Below are 21,055 nucleotides of genomic sequence, written 5' to 3'. Positions count from 1 at the left end.
GGAGCTTGGTGCTGTGAATTATGTGCAGAAGGGTCCTTTGGTGTAAATAGGGTTGACTCTCAGTTTTTACTACTGCTGGTTTTGATTTGGCTTTCTTGGATCTGCAAGACCATGACTACTTGTTCATCTCAAGGTTTGCAGTGTCAAATTTATGTTGTTAATATATCCTCTCCTGGATACATACTTTTGGGATATATATACATATTTGTTTATTTATTTAAAATACCCCTTTTCTTGATTTTACTTGAGTTTTAGGAGGGAACACATTTGTTCAGTATCTTCATTTTGCCATTTTAACCTAGACTCTTTTAAGAGTTTATATGTATCATCTCGTTTAATCCTCGTAACAATCCTATAATATCAATACTACTATTAGCATTTTATAGATGAGAAAACAAAGACCCAGAGAAATTAAGTAAACTGTTTAAGTATTTCTAGGAAAGATAAAACAGAGATTTGAATGCAGTTTAATTTCAAATCCTGCTTAACTGTTATACTAGTATAATGCTGTTTGTGACGTTCTTTATGCTTTTAAAGGCAAGCAGCATTGCATGAATTATAATTATTTGTTGTCTACAGTTAATGATAATGTACATTTTATGATATGGAGAAAAGCAAAAAATAATAACCAAACCAACCCCTAAAACCCACAAACTTGCTGCAATTATGGGTATTAGTGGTAAACTTATTCTCCACTAATTGATTTTGAAATGCCTTTGCCCAAGGAAGAATATGTCATATGCAAGAAACTGAGTTTTGCCTGGTGTGGTGGCTCACACCTACAGTCCTAGCACTTTGGGACACTAAGGTGGACAGATCACCTGGGTCAGGAGTGTGAGACCAGTCTGCCTAACATGGCAAAACCTCATCTCTACTAAAAATACAAAAATTAGCCAGGCATGGTGACAGGTGCCTGTAGTTCCAGCTACTTGGGAGGCTGAGGCAGGAGAATCACTTGAACCCGGGAGGTAGAGGTGGCAGTGAGCCGAGATTGTGCCACTGCACTCTAGCCTGGGTGACAGTGAGACTCCATCTCAAAAAAGAAAAAAAAGAAAGAAAGAAATTGAGTTTTGGTTTTTTTGTGTGTCCTTTCTGGTAAGGACAAAGTCTTAGATTATATGAGATCTTGTGCATGAATAGAGAACCAGCCTTGAAGTGTATGCATAGTAAGGAAGGAAACTGAGATCTTGTGGTAAGATACCTATGAAAACGAACCACGAAGTAAATTTTAACGCAGTTGGTTGTTGTCCAGCTAAGTGGGTGTATTTTCAGATTGAAAGAAATAATTATAACCAAAAAAATCAATCTACAGCATATAGAGAGAGCAACTGATTAGAGCTTTTAAATTTGAATTAAGGTAGGGTAAGGTATATGGATTTTAGTATAATTGGGAGAGAATTCTTTGGAATTTTAAAGATTAGGTATAAAGAGATGGTATCATTATAAGGATAGGAAAGTACCTATTAGATTTAATGACGTGATGTCAATACTTGTCGCTTAGTTTTAAACATAGTACATTTGTCACTGTGATAATAAAGTTACTTTTTTAAAAAAAAATTATAAGCCGGAAAGACTCATTGATAGATTGTATATTTTGAACAGTTTAAATATAATTAAGAGGAACAGTAGCAACTCGTATTTGTTTCAAGGAACATGTTAGAGCATACAGCATTATGGTGTCATTTTAATCTCCTCTGTTGATTGGTTTGCGCTACCACTGTCTTAATGACTCATATCCCTGCTGGAGGCAAAACTTAAATGTTTATTCTCTGCTTTAACTGTTGGAATCCATCAACATTGTGCTTGAAAGAGTATCTTTCTTTATGAATTTTTAATCATGGCTGAGGCAAGCTGTAGATTAGATATAAATCTAGAAGCTTCAGGGAAGATAAAAAGCATTACATTTATATCCATCTTTGAAGTAAGTAAAAGCTGGGAAGGAAGGACTCAGAAGAGGTGGGAAGTGTGGCCGGATACTACAAAAACATAATGGATGTGATAAAAGGATTGCATTTTTAAGAAGAGAAAATGACTTTGTTACTTCATCTTGAATTGCTAAGTATTGATCTTGCTTTATTTTCCTAAAGCAGCAATTCAGTGCAGGGTGGCTTGATAAAAAGGGAAAACATTAGTAGAATAGCCTTTAGTGTTTATCAGTTCATTTTTTTAAAAATTAGCAGCATGGTTTAATGCTTTTTCTGTCAGGCTTTCTCTATCTGTTTACTGCTGATTTGACAGTCTTTGGTCCTTCTCCTTTGCTGTTAAATGTGTGTGTTCTTTGTTTGTGGTGGTGGGTTTTGCTACAGTTGGATGTGAGAGAAAAGCCTGTCTTTGCCATATTGGTCTGATTAGCCTCTGGGTGAGCCATATACATTAAATAGACCTTCTGAGCTATGAAAGAAGAGAGCTCACAACAACGTAGATTTTCTTCATGTACTGGGGTTTCGTCTGTTTTATTTCCTCCACGGATTGATGGCCGAAAGCTTGTTCGGAATGCTTCATTTGGAGGATACAATGAACTTTCTCCTTCATTGCCAGGTTGGTGTGTTTAATCTTGCAGTTCTAATTTCTTGCAGACTTTTAATTAAAATAAACCAGGCATTTTAACGTTTTAAAGCTGCTTTCATTTGAACAAAACAATTCTGTAGTGAAAGCTTAGGTTTCAGTAACTGCTGCTAAACAGCTTGGCTTTTCCATATTTTCTCTTAGAGTCTCTTCAGCTAAAACTTGAGAAGTAATGATTCAGTAAAGTGGGAATCTTGAGTGCTTACGGCATAAATTTTTGCTTTAATTATAGAAATATTATGACCCTTTGATAAAATTAAAGCCCTTCTAGACTTGAGATAAACACAAAATTATATAAACAAACCCATTTCTCTGAGGGTTTACCAAATGAAACCCAGATATTAATATTGATATTTGTTCATTTTTTGCAGAATTGTAGCTGTATTAAAGTTGATGTTTAATGTAAGCCTTAATTTCACCACTTTATTATCTTAATGTTTTTATCTTAAATTCCTAAATTTATCTCAGACTGTGACTAAAGTGAAGCTTTCTACTCAAGTATAGTTTTTGAAATACCTTAGTTTCTTCTTGTTGTTAGATGTATTTGTGTGTGATTAATTTTTGTCATGAAAATGTATGATATTTTTAGAGTTATATTTATTAGGCATTTGACAGCTATGATTTAGGCATTAAACAATCGGTCAATGAGATGTAGATATAAATTGATCTTTTATTATTTGAAATTGTAGCAAATATTTGAATATGTTTAAATAATCTTTTGTTTTCCTTTCAAATTTTTAAACACTATATAATTATGTCTACTCTTTTAAGGTTATATATTCTTTTAAAATAAAAGTATTATTTAATAATGATGACAAAGAAATATTGACTGAAACTGATACTTGCATTTATATATTTTTTCTGACACTTAGATTTTGTTGAATTAAATTCCCTATTTTCACAATAACCTTTATTCTTGGCTTTTTGAATATTCGTGTTGATAAGTGGTATATATGTTCTTTTGAGATAGTGAAATGCCTCATAGAAAGTGTTCACCTGGGCAGTTAAATAAATTATTATAAATTGACTGATTTCATTCTTTTCTAAGAGTGTTTCACAAAAGAATTGGAAACCATAGTCCTCAACTCTCCCTAAGTAGCATAAGCTTTAAATAGCACTCATAATCCATATTAAGTCTTCTTAGTGTAGCATGGTTACTCTCATGTGTCTTTCTTATGTTTTAAGTGGTGTAAATTTTAGTTTTTTGTCATTCAGAAGTGGCTTTGCAAATACAAAATACTGAGATTTTTTTAATGTTAAATATTTTTTATTTTAAAATGAGTTTCATTTCTGTATTTGTTTCTGTCTCTTTGTTTGCATTTTTTAAGCCAACAAGCTTGCTAATATAGTTTGCTGACCTTCATGCCACAAGTCTACTTAGCTTTACAGAATAATCATGTGACCTTGATGAACAATAGAAAACTTAGCTTTTAAGTTTGGTACTTATTTAATTAGGCAGTTAAAGGCAAAATTGTCAGTTTATCTTGTCAAAGAAATATTAAAAGCCATCTTAGATGGATTTGTTTTTATAGAAAAGTAAATGGTTTACTTTGTTTTCTAATTCTTGAAATAGAGAAAATCATATTCATAGAAATGATTCTATCATCTCCTTAATACAACCAGCTGTGATAAAAAGCTCTATAAAATCTGCTTTTATCAACTAAGAAGTAGAATGAAATTAAGTGCTTCAAAGAAGTGGCTTTTTGTTGTGTACTTAAGGTAAAAGTAAAAAGTATGTCTAGTATCTCCTGATATATACTTCATTGTGGTATTGAAAAAATTATTTTACATGCATTTGCTTTTATCTGACGAAATTAGAGAAAGATTTGTTCTTCATTAGTGATATTTAAAGATAACTTTTTCTTACTGCTTTGAGCATAACCCTTTTTAAATTTTAATTTTCCTGAAAAAAATCTTTTTTCTTTTAGTCACTTCTGCCTTAATAAATATGTCAGCATAGCCTTTTTCTTTATGATTAGCTATAACATGGATGTGACACCCCTGCCCCGTACCCATAGTGATGCCATGATGCAATGTGTTTGTTTATTTAGTTCATATCTGATTATCTATCTGTTGATCTCAGCTGTTACTTCTAGATAATGCTCATTTTACTAATCTCTACAACAGTACCTACAAATTGGAGTAAATAAACTTCGAGCAAAGAAAGCATCTATAGACATCTATAGATTGTACATTTTAGGGCATAGTTGTTCTGTGTATTTTGACTTCTCAGATTTTTTTCTTGGCTCTTGGCTGTATTCAATATAGTTGATGTAGCAATTCTGTATTTGTTTTGTAGATACTTATAAAATATTTATTTGTAGATTTGTATATATAATTTCATTTTAATGACTGAAGCAACATAAAATTTGCTTTATTCTATCACAACATTAATGAACCAGGTATATCAAAAAGATAACGCCTTATCAATGATGATAGTACTTGCATTTTGTGGACAAATTAGAGGTTAAGGGCAGAACACTAATTTATTCAGGGATAATATTCCATTGCATTAGCAGGAGAAAGTAAACCTATGTACTTACATGAGAGATCATCTAATGTGAAATTTCCTGTAGATGGGAAACTGAAGTCCCTGGAATTTAAGGAACTTACCATGGTTATATAATTACTTGATGGAAGAGTTATTATATTCACTCGAATTATTGTGAGACTGTGACTACTTCCAAAATGAAAAGATTGGAAGAAAGATATGACAGACTTTTTTCAACCAGGTTGGAATGTCATTAGTTTTTCTTTTGGGGTTGAGCTTTAGGAAATTCTTTTTTATTTGCTTTGATGGCTAAAAGCATTTCCGAAACGCATTAGTATGTTTTTTTCTTTTCATATGAAGAGAATATTATAGCACTCTTTTGCTTCAGTCTTAAGTACTTTATCACTTTCATGCCTTTCTCCATTAGAGAAACTGAATCATTGGAAGTTAAGTATCGTGCCCAGTGTTATACAGCTAGTAAATGGTGGTGCCAGGCTTGACAGATAGTCTGACCCCATAGCTTATTCTCAGGTATCCCTCTGACTTCATTATATGTAGTTATTTTACTGTATTATAATTTTTGTTTGAACACTTGGCTTCTCCCTAGACAATAGCCTTTTTAAAAGAAAGGAATGATAGGGAACAATGTCTTTTCATGTTTTTATCCCTAAATACAATGTGTTGTGTAACAGATAGGTATACTATAAATACTTACATTTTTTATACACACACACACACACACATATATATATACTTGTGCTTTGTTTTTGTTTTTGTTTTGAGATGGAGTCTCACTCTGTCTCCCAGGCTGGAGTGCAGTGGTGTGATCTCGGCGCGTTGCAACCTCCGCCTCCTGGGTTCAAGGGGTTCACCTGCTTCCACCTCCCAACTAGCTGAGACTACAGGCATGTATCACCACACCCAACTAATTTTTGTATTTTTAGTAGAGACAGGGTTTCACCATGTTAGCCAGGCTGGTCTCAAATTCCTGGCCTCAAGTAATCTGCTTGCCTTGGCCTCCCAGGCCTCCCAAAGTTCTGGGATTACAGGCGTGAGCCATCATGCTCAGCCTAATATTTATATTTATAAGAGGTGAATTCATTATTATTTCTTAGTTGGTTGAAAGGATGGCCATCTGTCAGTCTACATAGTCATCATTCTCAGTATCTGCTTTTTTGTTTTTGTTTTGAGACGGAGTCTCACTCTGTTGCCCAGGCTGGAGCACAGTGGCGCAATCTTGGCTCGCCGCAGCCTCCGCTTCCTGGGTTCAAGTGATCCTCTCACCTCAGCCTCCCAAGTAGCTGGGATTACAGGCGTGTGCTACCACACCCAGCTAATTTTTGTATTTTTAGTAGAGACGGGGTTTCACCATGTTGGCCAGGCTGGTCTCGAACTCCTGACCTCAAGTGATCTGCCCACTTCAACCTCCCGAAGTGTTGAGATTACAGGTGTGAGCCACCTCGCCTGACCTGAGTATGTGCTATTGTTATAGGTTCTATAACCTCAGAAAATGTGAAAGTCAGCGTGAGTGTATGTTGCAGAGTGAAAATGGAGCAAGACTACCTGGTTTCCAGTCCTCACTTAGCTACTTAATGACCATTTGGAAGGAATTTGGCTTCAATAAAATATCCCAGAGATACTCTTACTACTTTATGTAAGTTAAAACAAGAGACAGAATATTTTGGAGAAAGGCTATTAAGAAAGTAGTGAAAATCGGCCTGGCATGGTGGCTCACGCCTGTAATCCCAGCACTTTGGGAGGCCAAGGTGGGCAGATCACCTGAGGTTGGGAGTTTGAGATCAGTCTGACCAACATGGAGAAACCCCGTCTCTACTAAAAATACAAAATTAGCCGGACATGGTAGCATACGCCTGTAATCTCAGCTACTCGGGAGGCTGAGGCAGGAGAATTGCTTGAACCCGGGAGGCAGACGTTGTGGTGAGCTGAGATTGTGCCATTGCACTCCAGCCTGGGCAACAAGAATGAAACTCCGTCTCAAAAAAAAAAAGTACTGAAAATCGTATAATTTTCTGGAGACGGGCTTTTTCATTCCAGGTCTCTCATTATTATTGCAAATATTTTTTTCAAAGTCAGCAATTGGTACACAAGTCAAAGATGGCCAGATATATAAGAAAATATGACATGAATGAGAAATAACTGAAACAACAGACAGTAGAAAGAGGCCTGTAAGACTTCTTGGATATTAGAGTGGTCAGATATAGACTATTGTTTTTAAAGCTCTGTTTACTATTTTTAAAAACATAAATGCAGACTTTCAAAATGGAATTATTTAAAATAGCCTGTAGATTTGTGAAATATTAGGATATAAATTTTAGAAATGAAATTAAACATAACCAAAATTAAAAACTCAGTATACATACTAGTAGCAGATTGGACATACAGATGAAGATAGAATTAGTGAAGAGGAAGGTAAGTCAGAAGAATTATTCAGGATACAGCAGGGAAGGAAAAGATGAAAAAAAAAAAGAAGTTGAGACATGCAGAATAAAAGGAAAAAAGCTGTCTGTTTTGGGTCATAAATAAAAGAAGTAGAGAAAATAGGACAAAAACAATCTTTAAGTGTAATGCCTTTAATTGAACTGATCAAAGATACTAGTCCACAAATTCTCAAGAAAACAAATTAAAAAGAAACTTACACCTAAACACATCATAGTGAAACTACAGACCATCAAAGACAGAGGGTGAAAACACCCAGATTTCCTTCACAAGAATAACAACAGTTAAACTCACACCTGTTTGACTTCTCTACTGAAACAGTAGAAGCTACAGGTGTACTTCAGGCAAAAGGAGAGTGATTTCAGATGGAAAGTCTGAAGTTGTAAGGATAAACAAATAACAAGGCCTATATGGGCAAATTTAATAATTCTAAATCCAATACAAATGATGTCTTTTGGAGTTAAAAAGAAAGATTTGCAGTACATGACAGTTATTGTATATAAGCCAGAAGGGAGGTAAATAAGTTCTTCCAAGGCCTTTGTATTTCCCAGAAGGAGGGTAAATTAATAATTAACTTTAAACTTTGAAAAGTTAAGTATACATGTTTTAATTTCTGAGTGAAACCACTAAACAGAATGATTAACTTATGTTTTTTAATCTTGACTATTTTATATAAATAGAAGGCAAGATAGTAGAGGACAGTAGAGTATGGAAGGAACTACTAGAAAGTCCAAAATAAGATAAATATAAATCAAGATAAGTCAGCAATTATATTGAGTACTAATGATCTAAAGATTAGTATTTAAAAAATTCAGTACTGTGCTGTTACAAGTGACATATCTATATAGAAAAGAATAAAGAAAAGTTGGGGTAGGGAAGGACTGGGGATAAAAAGTGCTGCAAACCACTACTGAAAAGAAAGTTCCTGTATCTATTGATACCAGACAGAATAAATTTTGAGGCAAAAAGCATGAGTACATTATATGCCCTCAAAATATATAAGGAAATTTTATAGAAAACAACATGGAAACTAGATAAATCTGTACTTCTATTCTTCTCTTTGTAATTGAGGGAGAAAAGGACAAAAATCAGTAAATACATATCAAATAGAACTTCTCTACTAACAAATTTGTGTTAATGGACAAATATAGAACTTTATACCCAACAACTGTAGAGTATACCTTCTTATCTAATACATATGGTATATGTATAAAAATTGCTCATATGCTGTGCCATAAAGTAAGTTTTAACACATTTTAAATTATTAAAAGTATTTAGAACATATTATCTGACCTTATTTTTATGTTAGAAATCTATAACAAAAATTTCAGTAAAAATTCTGTTATGTTTAAAATTCAGAAATATATTTCTAAATGCCTCATGGATCAAAGAAGAAATCAAAATAGGAATTGAAAAAATAACTGAACAATTATGAAAGCATCACATATAGAAATTTGTGGAATATAGCTTTAAAATAGTGATTAGGGGGAAATGTTTAGCCTTAAGTGCATATTTTAGAAACAGAAAGGAGAATAAAAATTAATAAGCTAAGTATCTTTCTTAAGTTCAAAAAATAAGAGCAAAATAAATCTCCAAAATGAAAAAAAAGACCGTAATAAAGGTAAGAGTAAGAATTAATGGAACAGAAAATACACACACTGGAGAGTTTCAATAAAGCCTAAAATTCTTGGAAAAAGACTAATAGACAAACCTGTGGTGCGACTGATTATGAAAAAGAGTGTCACTGCAAATCAACAGACAAAAGGTTTTTTTTTTTTTAAAGTGTAACTCTGATACAGTTAGCCAGTATCAAAAATAAAAAAGATATACAACTATAGATGGAGCATGTATTAAACATGTAAGAGAATATTGTGAACTTTTGTATGCGAGATGTACTCAAAAGTTCAAATGAAATAAATTCTTAGTAAATATCATTTACTAAAATTGTTTTTAAAAGAAACGGAATACCTGAATAGTCCTAATAACCATTAAGAAATTAAATCAGAGGCTGGGTGTGGTGGCTCATGCCAGTAATCCCAGGACTTTGGGAGGCCAAGGCAGGTGGATCACTTGAGGTCAGGAGTTCAAGACCAGCCTGGCCAACATGGTGAAACCCCATCTTTACTAAAAATACAAAAATTAGCCAGGCGTGGTGGCATGCACCTGTAATCCCAGCTACTTGGGAGACTGAGGCAGGAGAATCGCTTGAACCCAGGAGGCAGAGGTTGCAGTGAGCCGAGATTGTGCCACTGCACTCCAGCAGCCTGGGCGACAGAGCAAAACTCCATCTCAAAAAAAAAAAAAAAAAAAGAAAAACAGAAATTAAACAAGAAAGCACCAAATTCAAGTACATAACAAGTTCTGCCAAACATTAAATGAAGGAATAATTCCAGTCTTGCACAACTGCTTTCAGAGGATGGAAGTGCAGAGTGGGAAGAACACCAGTAATAGTATAACTTTGACATGAAATTCAACTGAGATTGTCCTATGATTTTTTCCAATCAGTAATGAATATGGATTACAAAACTCCTTAATGGTAGTAGCAATATCTTTTTATAAAGATATTGAGAGATACAAAGATATAAAGAGAACAATGCATTATGACTAAGTTGGATGAAAATCTAAGGAAGCAGGATTGACTTAACATTAGAAATAAATGTGGTTCACTATACTAACAGATTAAAAACAGAAAAAAATAATATGGTTATCTTAATAGATGTGAGAAAAGTTTTGATGAAATCCAAATTTCGTTTTGGTAACTCTTAGAAAACTAGAGGGAGTGAACTTCCTTAAATATCTGTATCAGTACCTGTTCCAGCTGGACATGGTGGCTCATACCTGTAATTCCAGCACTTTGGGAGGCTGAGGTGGGAGGATTGCTTGAGCCCAGGATTTCAAGACCAGCCTGGGCAACATGGTGAGACTTCATCTCTACAAAAAAAATAAAAGATAAAAAAAAAAGACCTAGTAACATGTGTCTCTTGTCTCAACTGCTCAGGAGGCTGAGGTTGAAGGATTGCCTGTTATGGCAAGTTGAGGCTGCAGTGAGCTGAGATCACACCACTGCACTCCAGCCTAGGCAACAGAGAAGACCCTGTCTCAAAACAAACAAACAAACAAACAAAAAAGCAGAAAAATAAACCCTGTTCCTTAAATATCTATATTAATGTATGTACCAATATCAATATATCCAAATATATATAAAAATACATATATAAAAATATACCAAAAATCTACATTAAACATTATACTTACTGGTTAAATATTGACAGTTTTGATATTAGAAACAAGACAAGCAAGAATGCCTGCATTCACTATTTCTAGGCAATATTGTACTTTAAGTGCTAGATAAATAGAACAGGGTGCACAGAAACAAACCTACACGTATATGAACATTTGACATATATTAATAAAGGAAGTTCTTTTCAATAAACGGTGGCAGGTCAGTTGGTGTCTAAATGCAAAGAAAGTGAAATTGTACGTGTATAGCACACTGTACTCAAATGTCAATTCCAGATGTATTGTAAATGTAGATGCAAAAAGTAAAACTACATTATTGGAAAATATTTTTATGACTGCAGATTTAGGGAAGAATTTCTTGAGACCCAAAAGCACTGACCTTTAAAGGAAGAGATTGCTAAATTTGAGTACATGAAAATTAAAAGCTCTTCACCAAAGGAAACCATATAGCCTATAAAAAGCCACAGAATAAGGAGATATTGGCAACAAATATATTTGGTGAAGTACTAGTATCTAGCCTACATCAATAATTCTTATATAATAAGAAAAGATAGACTTTTTTTTTTAAATGTACAAAAGATCTGAAGACGTTCTTCACAAAGGAAATTAGCCAATTAATATGAGAAAGTTCTCAGCACCATTAGTAATCAGGGACACGCAGACTAAAACTTCACTGACAAACTATTGTGCATCCACCAGACTGGCAAAAATATTAAAAAATTTTCAATACTGAAGTTACTACAGTTATGGAGAAAAGAGAATTTTTGCATAGTTTGTTATAAAGTTTCAGTTACACGTGCTCTGTGACCCAGGATTCCTCCTTCTAGATTTAAACCTTAGAGAAACTTAGGGGTGTCTACAACAGTACATTTCCAGGAATATTCATAGCACTATTGTTCATCAGGGGAAAGTTAGGAACAATCCAGTGTCTGATAATGGTGGAATGGATAAATAGTGGTATAGTCATGCGGTAGGATTCTAATCAGCAGTGAAAATGAATGAAGTACCTGCTGTGACGTGCTAGTAAATAATTATTGCGCAAGTCAAGTTACTTTTGAGGAGAAAGGGTGGATTGTGATTAAGAATTGCATGGAGGAGGAATCTTATGAAATGTTAGCAATTCTCTATTTCTTGATTTGGGTGATGGTTAAGCTCTGTGTTAAGTTATACATTTATGTTTTAGGCATTTTTCTGAAGATGTGCTATATTTCACATTTTCTAAAAACCTTTAGAAATAAAAATGGAGTTCTTTCTATTAAATTTTTTATTAATTTATGAAATTTATAAGTTTCAGATAATATACAAGAATTAGACTCTTTTCAGGAACTCACGGTCAACATGAACATCAAGATAATTGGAGTACACTGCAGTAAATACTTTAGTACAAGTATGTGTGAAGTGCTGTTTGTGTCATAGAAAGGAGCAGCTAACTATGCCTGCAAAGTCAAAACAAGGCCTCCCTGAAGGGGTGGCCTTGTGTCTTGAGAGGCACCATGGCATTGTAGAAACAGCATGAGTTTTAAATGTAGACCTAAGTTTAAATCAGCTCTGATACTCGCTTGTTGATGTTGGTCAACTTAATTTCTGTGAGCTTTAGTTTTTTCAACTGTAAAATATGGTTAATTTTTTCTGTGTGTAGCATTGTTTTAAGGATTAGAAAAAAATGAAACCTGTAGCATAGTATGTTACACTCACTTGGGTTCTCATAAATAGGTATTGGTTGCTTTATTATTGCTTTTATTAATATTATTGTGTTAATTAGTATAAATATCATTATTGCTGATAAATGAATCAGAATTAGCCAGATATGGAACAAATTAAAGTTAAAGGCATATAGACTAGGTGGAATAGGATGTCAAAGCAAGAGAAACCCAATAAACTGGAAGAATAGGGAAAGGGTGTGTTTTAAAATTATTTTTATTGAGATATAACTTACATGTAATTAAGTGTGCAGCTTTTGAATTTTTAGTTGCATATAGACACGTGTAATTACTTCCCATAGCAGAAGGCTCTCTCACACCCCTCGGAGTCAGTATTTCCTCCAAAAAGGTAAACTACTGTTCCAAACTCTTAATGCCATAGATTAAGTTTGTAAATAGAATCATTTGGTATGTACTTTTTTAAAAATGGGTAGAGTTGGCTTCTTTCACTCAATGTTTGTTGTTCTTTTTTGTTGCTGTCTGATTTTCCGTTGTGTGACCATACTATAATGTATTTATTAATTTTACTCTTAATAGCCATTTGAAGTGTTTGCAGATTTTGGCTATTATGAATAAAGCTTCTATGAACATTCTTGTGCCTCCCTTTTGATGGATGTACACACTCATTTCTGTTGGGTATATCTAGGACTAGAATTCCTGTGTGTTAGAACGGGTGTACATTTAACTTTAATAGATACTGTCAAATAGTTTTTCAAAGTTGTTAGGCCACTTTGTGTTCTCACCAGTAGTAAACAGTTTCAGCTGCTCCATGTTTTCACTTGTACCTGGATAGTGTCAGTCCTTTTAATTTTAGCCATTCTAATAGGGATGTAGGTTTCTGTCTCATTGTAGGAGTGGGGAGGATAGTTGGAAGAGAATTTACTACCCCAAATCACTAATTTCATTTAACATTCCATGTTGCATTCATGAAAGTTTCATTTTTTTTACATTTTATTTTTAGTATTGGCATTGAGTGATCTTTTTTCTTACCAGAGAGGGAAAAAAGATGCCTTTTTTATATCATATAAAATTTTCAGTAAAATATTTGGATTAAGAAAATGGAACAGATTTTTTTAGCTATTGTATTAATAAACCAAATACAGAATCAACAGTATTATCCTTGATGTTCTAGAAGTGATTTTAAAATACTTTAGGCACTGGTACTACTTGACATTTTTAAAAATGCTGCTTTATGAATGTATGTATTTTTTTTAACATAGGCTTTTATTGGACTCTGACCAAATAATTATAGGGAAGAGTTACTAGTACCTGTCCTCAAAAATAGAAAAACCTCATTAAAATTAAAATGTGTACTGCTCCTTTTATGCCTACCACACAAGTCTCAATACAGTTGTACCTTTTTTTTTTTAATGCTTTAAGTTCTAGGGTAGATGTGCACAACGTGCAGGTTTGTTACATATGTATACATGTGCCATGTTGGTGTGCTGCACCCATTAACTTGTCATTTACAACAGGTATATCTCGTAATGCTATCCTTTCCCCCTCGCCCAACTCCATGACAGGCCCCAGTGTGTGATGTCCCCCTTCCTGTGTCCGAGTGTTCTCATTGTTCAGTTCCCACCTATGAGTGAGAACATGCGGTGGGTGTGTTTTTGTCCTTGAGATAGTTTGCTGAGAATGAGGGTTTCCAGCTGCATCAATGTCCCTGCAAAGGACATGAACTCATCCTTTTTATGGCTGCGTAGTATTCCATGGTATGTATGTGCCACATTTTCTTAATCCAGTCTATCGTTGATGGACATTTGGGTTGGGTCCAAGTCTTTGCTCTTGTGAATAGTGCCACAGTAAACATATGTGTGCATGTGTCTTTATAGCAGCATGATTTATAATCCTTTAGGTATACGCCCAGTAATGGGATGGCTGTGTCAAATGGTAATTCTAATTCTAGATCCACTGATGGGTCTTGACTGTTTATCCAATTTGCCAGTCTGTGTCTTTTAATTGGAGCATTTAGCCCCTTTACATTTAAGGTTAATATTGTTATGTGTGAATTTGATCCTGTCATTCTGGTTATTTTGCTCGTTAGTTGATGCAGTTTCTTCCTAGCATCAATGGTCTTTACAATTTGCCACGTTTTTGCAATGGCTGGTACCGGTTGTTCCTTTCCATGTTTAGTGCTTCCTTCAGGAGCTCTTGTAGGACAGGCCTGGTGGTGACAAAATCTCTCAGCATTTGCTTGTCTGTAAAGGATTTTATTTCTCCTTCACTATGAAGCTTAGTTTGGCTGGATACAAAATTCTGGGGTGAAAATTATTTTATTTAAGAATGTTGAAAATTGGCCCCCACTCTCTTCTGGCTTGTAGAGCTTCTGCTGAGAGATCTGCTGTTAATCTGATGGGCTTCCCTTTGTGGGTAACCCGACCTTTTTCTCTGGCTGCCCTTAACATTTTTTCCTTCATTTCAACTTTGGTGAATCTGACAATTATGTGTCTTGGAGTTGCTCTTCTCGAGGAGTATCTTTGTGGCGTTCTCTGTATTTCCTGAATTTGAATGTTGGCCTGTCTTGCTAGGTTGGGGAAGTTCTCCTGGATGATATCCTGCAGAGTGTTTTCCAACTTGGTTCCATTCTTCCCGTCACTTTCAGGTACACCAGTCAGACGTAGATTTGGTCTTTTCACATAGTCCCATATTTCTTGGAGACTTTGTTAGTTTCTTTTTACTCTTTTTTCTCTAAACTTCTCACTTCATTTCATTCATTTGATCTTCAGTCACTGATACCCTTTCTTCCAGTTAATTGAATTGGCTACTGAAGCTTGTGCATGCGTCACGTAATTCTCATGCCATGATTTTCAGCTCCATCAGGTCATTTAAGGACTTCTCTACACTGGTTATTCTAGTTAGCCATTTGTCTCATCTTTTTTTCAAGGTTTTTACCTTCTTTGCGATGGGTCCAAACTTCCTCCCTTAGCTGGGAGAAGTTTGATCTTCTGAAGCCTTCGCCTTTCCACTCGTCAAAGTCACTCTCCGTCCAGCTTTGTTCCGTTGCTGGAGAGGAGCTGTGGACCTTTGGAGGGGGAGAGGTGCTCTGATTTTTAGAATTTTCAGCTTTTCAGCTCTGTTTTTTCCCCATCTTTGTGGTTTTATCTACCTTTGGTCTTTGGTGATGGTGACATACACATGGGATTTTGGTGTGGATGTACTTTTTCCTTCTAACAGGACCCTTAGTTGCAGGTCTGTTGGAGTTTGCTGGAGGTCCACTGCAGACGCTGTTTGCCTGGGTATCAGCAGTGGAGGCTGTACATCAGCAAATATTGCTGAACAGCACATGTTGCTGCCTGATCATTCCTCTGGAAGCTTTGTCTCAGAGGGGTACATAGCCGTGTGAGGTGTCAGTCTGCCCCTACTGGGGGGTGCCTCCCAGTTAGGCTGCTCGGGGGTCAGGGACCCACTTGAGGAGGCAGTCTGTCCGTTCTCACATCTCAAACTCCGTCCTGGGAGAACCACTACTCTCTTCAAAGCTATCAGACAGGGACATTTAAGTCTGCAGAGGTTTCTGCTGTGCTTTGTTCAGTTATGCCCTGCCCCCAGAGGTGGAGTCTACAGAGGCAGGCAGGCAGGCAGGCTTCCTTGAGCTGCAGTGGGCTCCACCCAGTTTGAGCTTCCTGGCTGCTTTGTTTACCTACTCAAGCCTCAGCAGTGGCGAGCATCCCTCCCCCAGCCTCGCTGCTGCCTTGCAGTTCTATCTCAGACTGCTGTGCTAGCAATGAGCGAGGCTCTTTGGGCGTGGGACCCTCCGAGCCAGGCGCGAGATATAATCTCCTGGTGTGCTTTTTGCTAAGACAGTTGGAAAAGTGCAATACTAGGGTGGGAGTGACCCGATTTTTCAGGTGCTGTCTGTCACAGCTTCCCATGGCTAGGAAAGGGAATTCCCTTACTCCTTGTGCTTCCTGGGTGAGGTGATGCCTCACCCAGCTTCGGCTCACACTCGGTGGGCTGCACCCACTGTCCTGCACCCACTGTGCGACAAGCCCCAGTGAGATGAACCCGGTACCTCAGTTGGAAATGCAGAAATCACCCGTCTTCTGTGTCGCTCACGCTGGGAGCTGTAGACTGGAGCTGTTCCTATTCAGCCATCTTGGAAGCGCCTAGTTGTACCTTTATAATAGTAATTTGTTCATTGGTGTCGGCTTAGTGCTATATATTAAAGTGTTATGTGATTACAGGAGTATATGCATGTTTGTCCCAATGCACTCTTGTATTTTAGATTCATCCTTTTACAATAACAATAGAAAGTGATGATAATAAAAGTGAACATTAATGTATGCTGTGTGCAAAAACTCTGTGCTAAGTGCTTTGTATGTATCCTCATCTAATTCTCACCATACGCACATTATAAGATTTTTAAAAAGTCAATCCAGATTTATTTTCCCTAATCTTTTATCACCTCATCTGAAATTGTTTTCCATTTTCACCAGAGGTATGAAAAGTATGTTGGGTTGGTTCCATTAGTTAGAATTCATTGCTGGAAACCAGCTCACTGGAATAAAAGCTCTATGAGGGCTGAATTTTTGCAAAGTTCTGCAGGAGCAAAGAAAACAGATATTTCACAATGTTGGTGGGTTCAGGGAAATACTTCATTGTTTCTAAGCCTTAATTCTAAAGGATTTTACTAGATATGACCCTTTAGAGATCTTTAATAGTTTAAAGCCGTATGTACAGGCTTCCTGAACTGATTTATATCAAATATAGTCTATACTTGAAAATGAATGACTTATTATACATGTTCAAAAATAGTAATACTGATATACTGACTTTTTTTTAAGGTTTTGAAAGAGGAAAGGAAGATATTTCTCAAAATAAAGATGAATCTTCACTTTCTATGTCAAAGAGCAAGGTAAGCATATATAAGCAAATACATGATTATGAGATTTCCCTAATATTTGAGATGAGGGAACTAACACTGAAATCCTATGAAACTTTTATGTGATGTTTTTATGTTGATACATCTAAACCATGTAGTGTGTATTAAAAGAGTGAAGTTCCATTGGGGCTAATGTAAGTATTGTTGGTTACTTAGAAATGCAGCTGATTGGTAACCAGTTTTCCTGTCAGAGTAATACTGTTTCTGGTATCTCTGCTATAGCAGCACTTCTCAAACTTGAGTCTGAGGATTGCATTCAGATATATCCTCAGGGTTTATGGCTTTAAAAAAAAATTCTTAAGTATTTTGAGTTCATTCAGATGACGATCAAAATAAATATATTTTACCAGTTAAAAGCCAGATCTTTGCAGTAGTAATTGTCTATGATTGACAGACATTTTCTTAGAATAAGACATAGTTTATGAATCAGTATTTCTCAAACTGGGAGACTTAGACACATTCTTAGGCCTGTTGAGCATTTTTTCTTTAAGAGTGCATATTCAGATTTCAGAAACACTATGTGATGCAGTAACCAGTTTCCCTGTGGGTTTGTAGTTCACTAGATTTTCTATAACTTGTGAGGGGATTCGACTTTCGACTTTTTTTCTGGTAAGATTTAGTAGCAGGAGGAGCTTTTATGTTTATGGGATCAAACTTCCATGACTGTAAGACAACTGTTTCTAAAGACTAAGTTCTCTGTTATTCTCAGCAGTTGGGCTTGCTCTTACAACTTACATCTTTTGGATACTTTTAAAGGATAACAGTTATCCATTGGTCTTAGGAACCAAAAACATTAGTGCAACTCCAAATAAAAGTAGTAACCGTGTACACCTCCATTACCATAATAACCCTAACTTCTTTAATCCTCCCGATCATCATTACCTTTATCAACCCTAACAAAAAACACTTGTACCCAAATTATGTAAAAACAATTATTATATCTGCTTTTATTACTAGCCTCCTTCCCACAACTCTATATATTTTCCTAGACCGAGAAATAATTATTTCAAACTGATATTGAACAACAGCCTAAACATTAGAACTAACACTAAGCTTCAAACTAGACTATTTTTCCATAATATTTATTCCAATTGCACTATTCATCACTTGATCTATTATAGAATTCTCATTATGATATATAAGCTCAGACCCAAACATTAAGCAATTTAAGTATCTACTTATTTTTCTCACCACTATATTAATTCTAATTACTAACAACAACCTCTTCCAACTTTTTATTGGATGGGAGGGTGTAGGAATTATATCCTTCCTACTAATTAGTTGATGGCACGCTCGAACAGACGCCAACACAGCGGCCATCCAAGCAATCCTATACAACCGCATGGGCGATATTGGCTTTATCCTAACCCTAGCATGGTTTCTCCTACATTATAACTCATGGGACTTTCAACAAATATTCATCCTAGACTCCAATTTAAACTTTCTCCCACTGATAGGCCTTCTCTTAGCAGCAACAGGAAAATCAGCTCAACTTGGTCTCCATTCTTGACTCCCCTCCGCTATAGAAGGCCCAACCCCAGTTTCAGCTTTACTCCACTCCAGCACCATAGTCACAGCTATCCGCTTCCACCCCCTAATGGAAAACAACACGTTAATTCAAAGCTTTACACTATGCCTAGGGGCCATTACTACTCTATTCACAGCAATTTGTGCCCTAACACAAAACGATATCAAAAAAATCGTAGCCTTCTCCACCTCAAGTCAATTAGGCCTAATAATAGTCACTATTGGCATCAACCAACCATACTTAGCATTCCTACACATCTGCACCCATGCCGTCTTCAAAGCCATACTATTTATTTGCTCTGGGTCTATTATCCACAATCTAAACAATGAGCAAGACATTCGAAAAATTGGAGGATTATTTAAAATGATACCCCTTACCTCAACTTCCCTAACCGTCGGTAACCTGGCACTCACAGGCCTGCCTTTTCTCACAGGCTTCTACTCCAAAGACCTCATCATCGAAACCTCAAACACATCATATACCAACGCCTGAGCCCTATCTTTCACTCTCATTGCCACTTCCCTAACAAGCGCCTACAGTACTTGAACTATTCTCCTCACCCTAACAGGACAACCTCGCTTCCCAACCTTAATCAACATTAACGAAAACACCCCCACCCTATTAAACGCAATCAAACAGCTCTCAATCGGCAGCCTACTCGCAGGATTTCTCATTACCAATAGCATCTCTCCCACCTCACCTCCCCAGCTAACAATATCATCTCACCTAAAACTCTCAGCCCTGTACATAACCGCTCTAGGCTTCCTAGTAGCCTTGGATCTTACTCTTATAACCAATAAACTTAAAATGGATATCCCATCATACATATTTAAATTCTCTAACATACTAGGATATTTTCCCATTACAATTCATCAGACAGCTCCCTACCAAAACCTGCTTATAAGTCAAAACCCAGCTTCCCTTTTACTAGACTCAATCTGACTAGAAAAATCTATACCTAAAACAATCTCACACACCCACATTATCACCTACATCCTCACAACCACTCAAAAAGGTATAATCAAATTTTAATTTCTCTCTTTCCTTATCCCTCTCACCCTAACCTTATTTCTAATAATGTAACCTATTACCTCGAGCAATCTCAATCACAATATACACACCAACAAACAATGTTCAACCAGTAACTACCACCAACCAACGCCCATAGTCATACAAAGCACCCACACCAATAGAATCCTCCCGAATTAACCCCGGCCCTTCTCCCTCAAAAATCACTCAACTCCCTATATTGTTAAAATTAACCACCACCACTAACCCATCAAAATCTAAAACTCATAAAATCAATCCTACCTCCATCGCTAACCCTACTAAAAGACTCCCCAGTATCTCAAACCCTGAACCCCATGCCTCAGGATACTCTTCAATAGCCATTGCCGTAGCGTAACCAAAAGCAACCATTATACCTCCCAAGTAATTTAAAAATACCATTAAACCCATATAAGCTCCCCCATATCCTGTTCTTGAGAGTGGTTGAGAAGATTGCACAATACATTTTTATGTAGGATTTTACACAAATATTATTCCCACTTTTCATGTATACATTACACAAAAGTTCATCTATCATATTAGTGTAAAGCACTTAGGCTAGAAGTTTAAAAGTACTTTGTATTTATATAACATATATGAGAAATGCCTGGATCACCAACGGGGGAAAAGATTTCTTTCCCCATTGCAAGGTTCATGGCTGAGATCCCATAACAAAAGAAAGATGAACAAGAGAAAAGCATACATATGTGTTTAATGTAAGTTCTGTGTGACACAGGAGCTTTCAGAAATGAAGACCCAAAAGAACAGGGAAATCTGTGTATTTTTATGCTTTGGTTTGATGAAGAGCAGACAGTCACAGAAGTATGATTGCACAAAGGTTGGGGGGTATTATATGATGCTAATACACTGAGGGGAATTTAGCAAGGCCTGTTTGTTCAGCTTCTTCTTGGTATCTCTGTGTCTTTGGGTTCTTTCTTCTAAGGATAGGTAGAGCACCTGCTTCAGGGGAAGGTCAGAGAAGTATATTCTCTGGCCTGCTTTAGAGCAGAAAGGCAGAAGGTCAGAGAGTGACCTTTCTGCTTTTCAAGTTTTCTCAGTTTCCTTTAGCTTAAAAGAGTCAGTATGCCCCTGTATTTTGTATTTATACTGACTTAAAAGAGTCAGTATGCCCCTGTGAGTTTTGA

The 21,055-nt window shown here is 36.1% G+C and overlaps 1 protein-coding gene across 22 annotated transcripts in view; it reads left to right on the top strand.

The window, feature by feature from the left end:
- The window catches only part of OSBPL8 (oxysterol binding protein like 8), a 220,619-nt gene that overhangs the window by 140,835 nt on the left and 58,729 nt on the right, over positions 1–21,055 (top strand). For 21 of the 22 annotated variants that reach the window (XM_077952327.1, XM_077952326.1, XM_077952324.1 and 18 more), the window contains 1 exon segment: positions 17,238–17,308. In XM_077952327.1, the coding sequence (XP_077808453.1) occupies positions 17,238–17,308 (71 nt within the window). 22 annotated transcript variants of the gene reach the window in all.

The sequence above is a fragment of the Macaca mulatta genome, chromosome 11 (genome assembly GCF_049350105.2).
Source record: "Macaca mulatta isolate MMU2019108-1 chromosome 11, T2T-MMU8v2.0, whole genome shotgun sequence".
NCBI lineage: Eukaryota > Metazoa > Chordata > Mammalia > Primates > Cercopithecidae > Macaca > Macaca mulatta.
The sequence above is the reverse complement of the archived record's forward strand: the minus strand, read 5'-3'. Positions and strand labels throughout refer to the sequence as shown.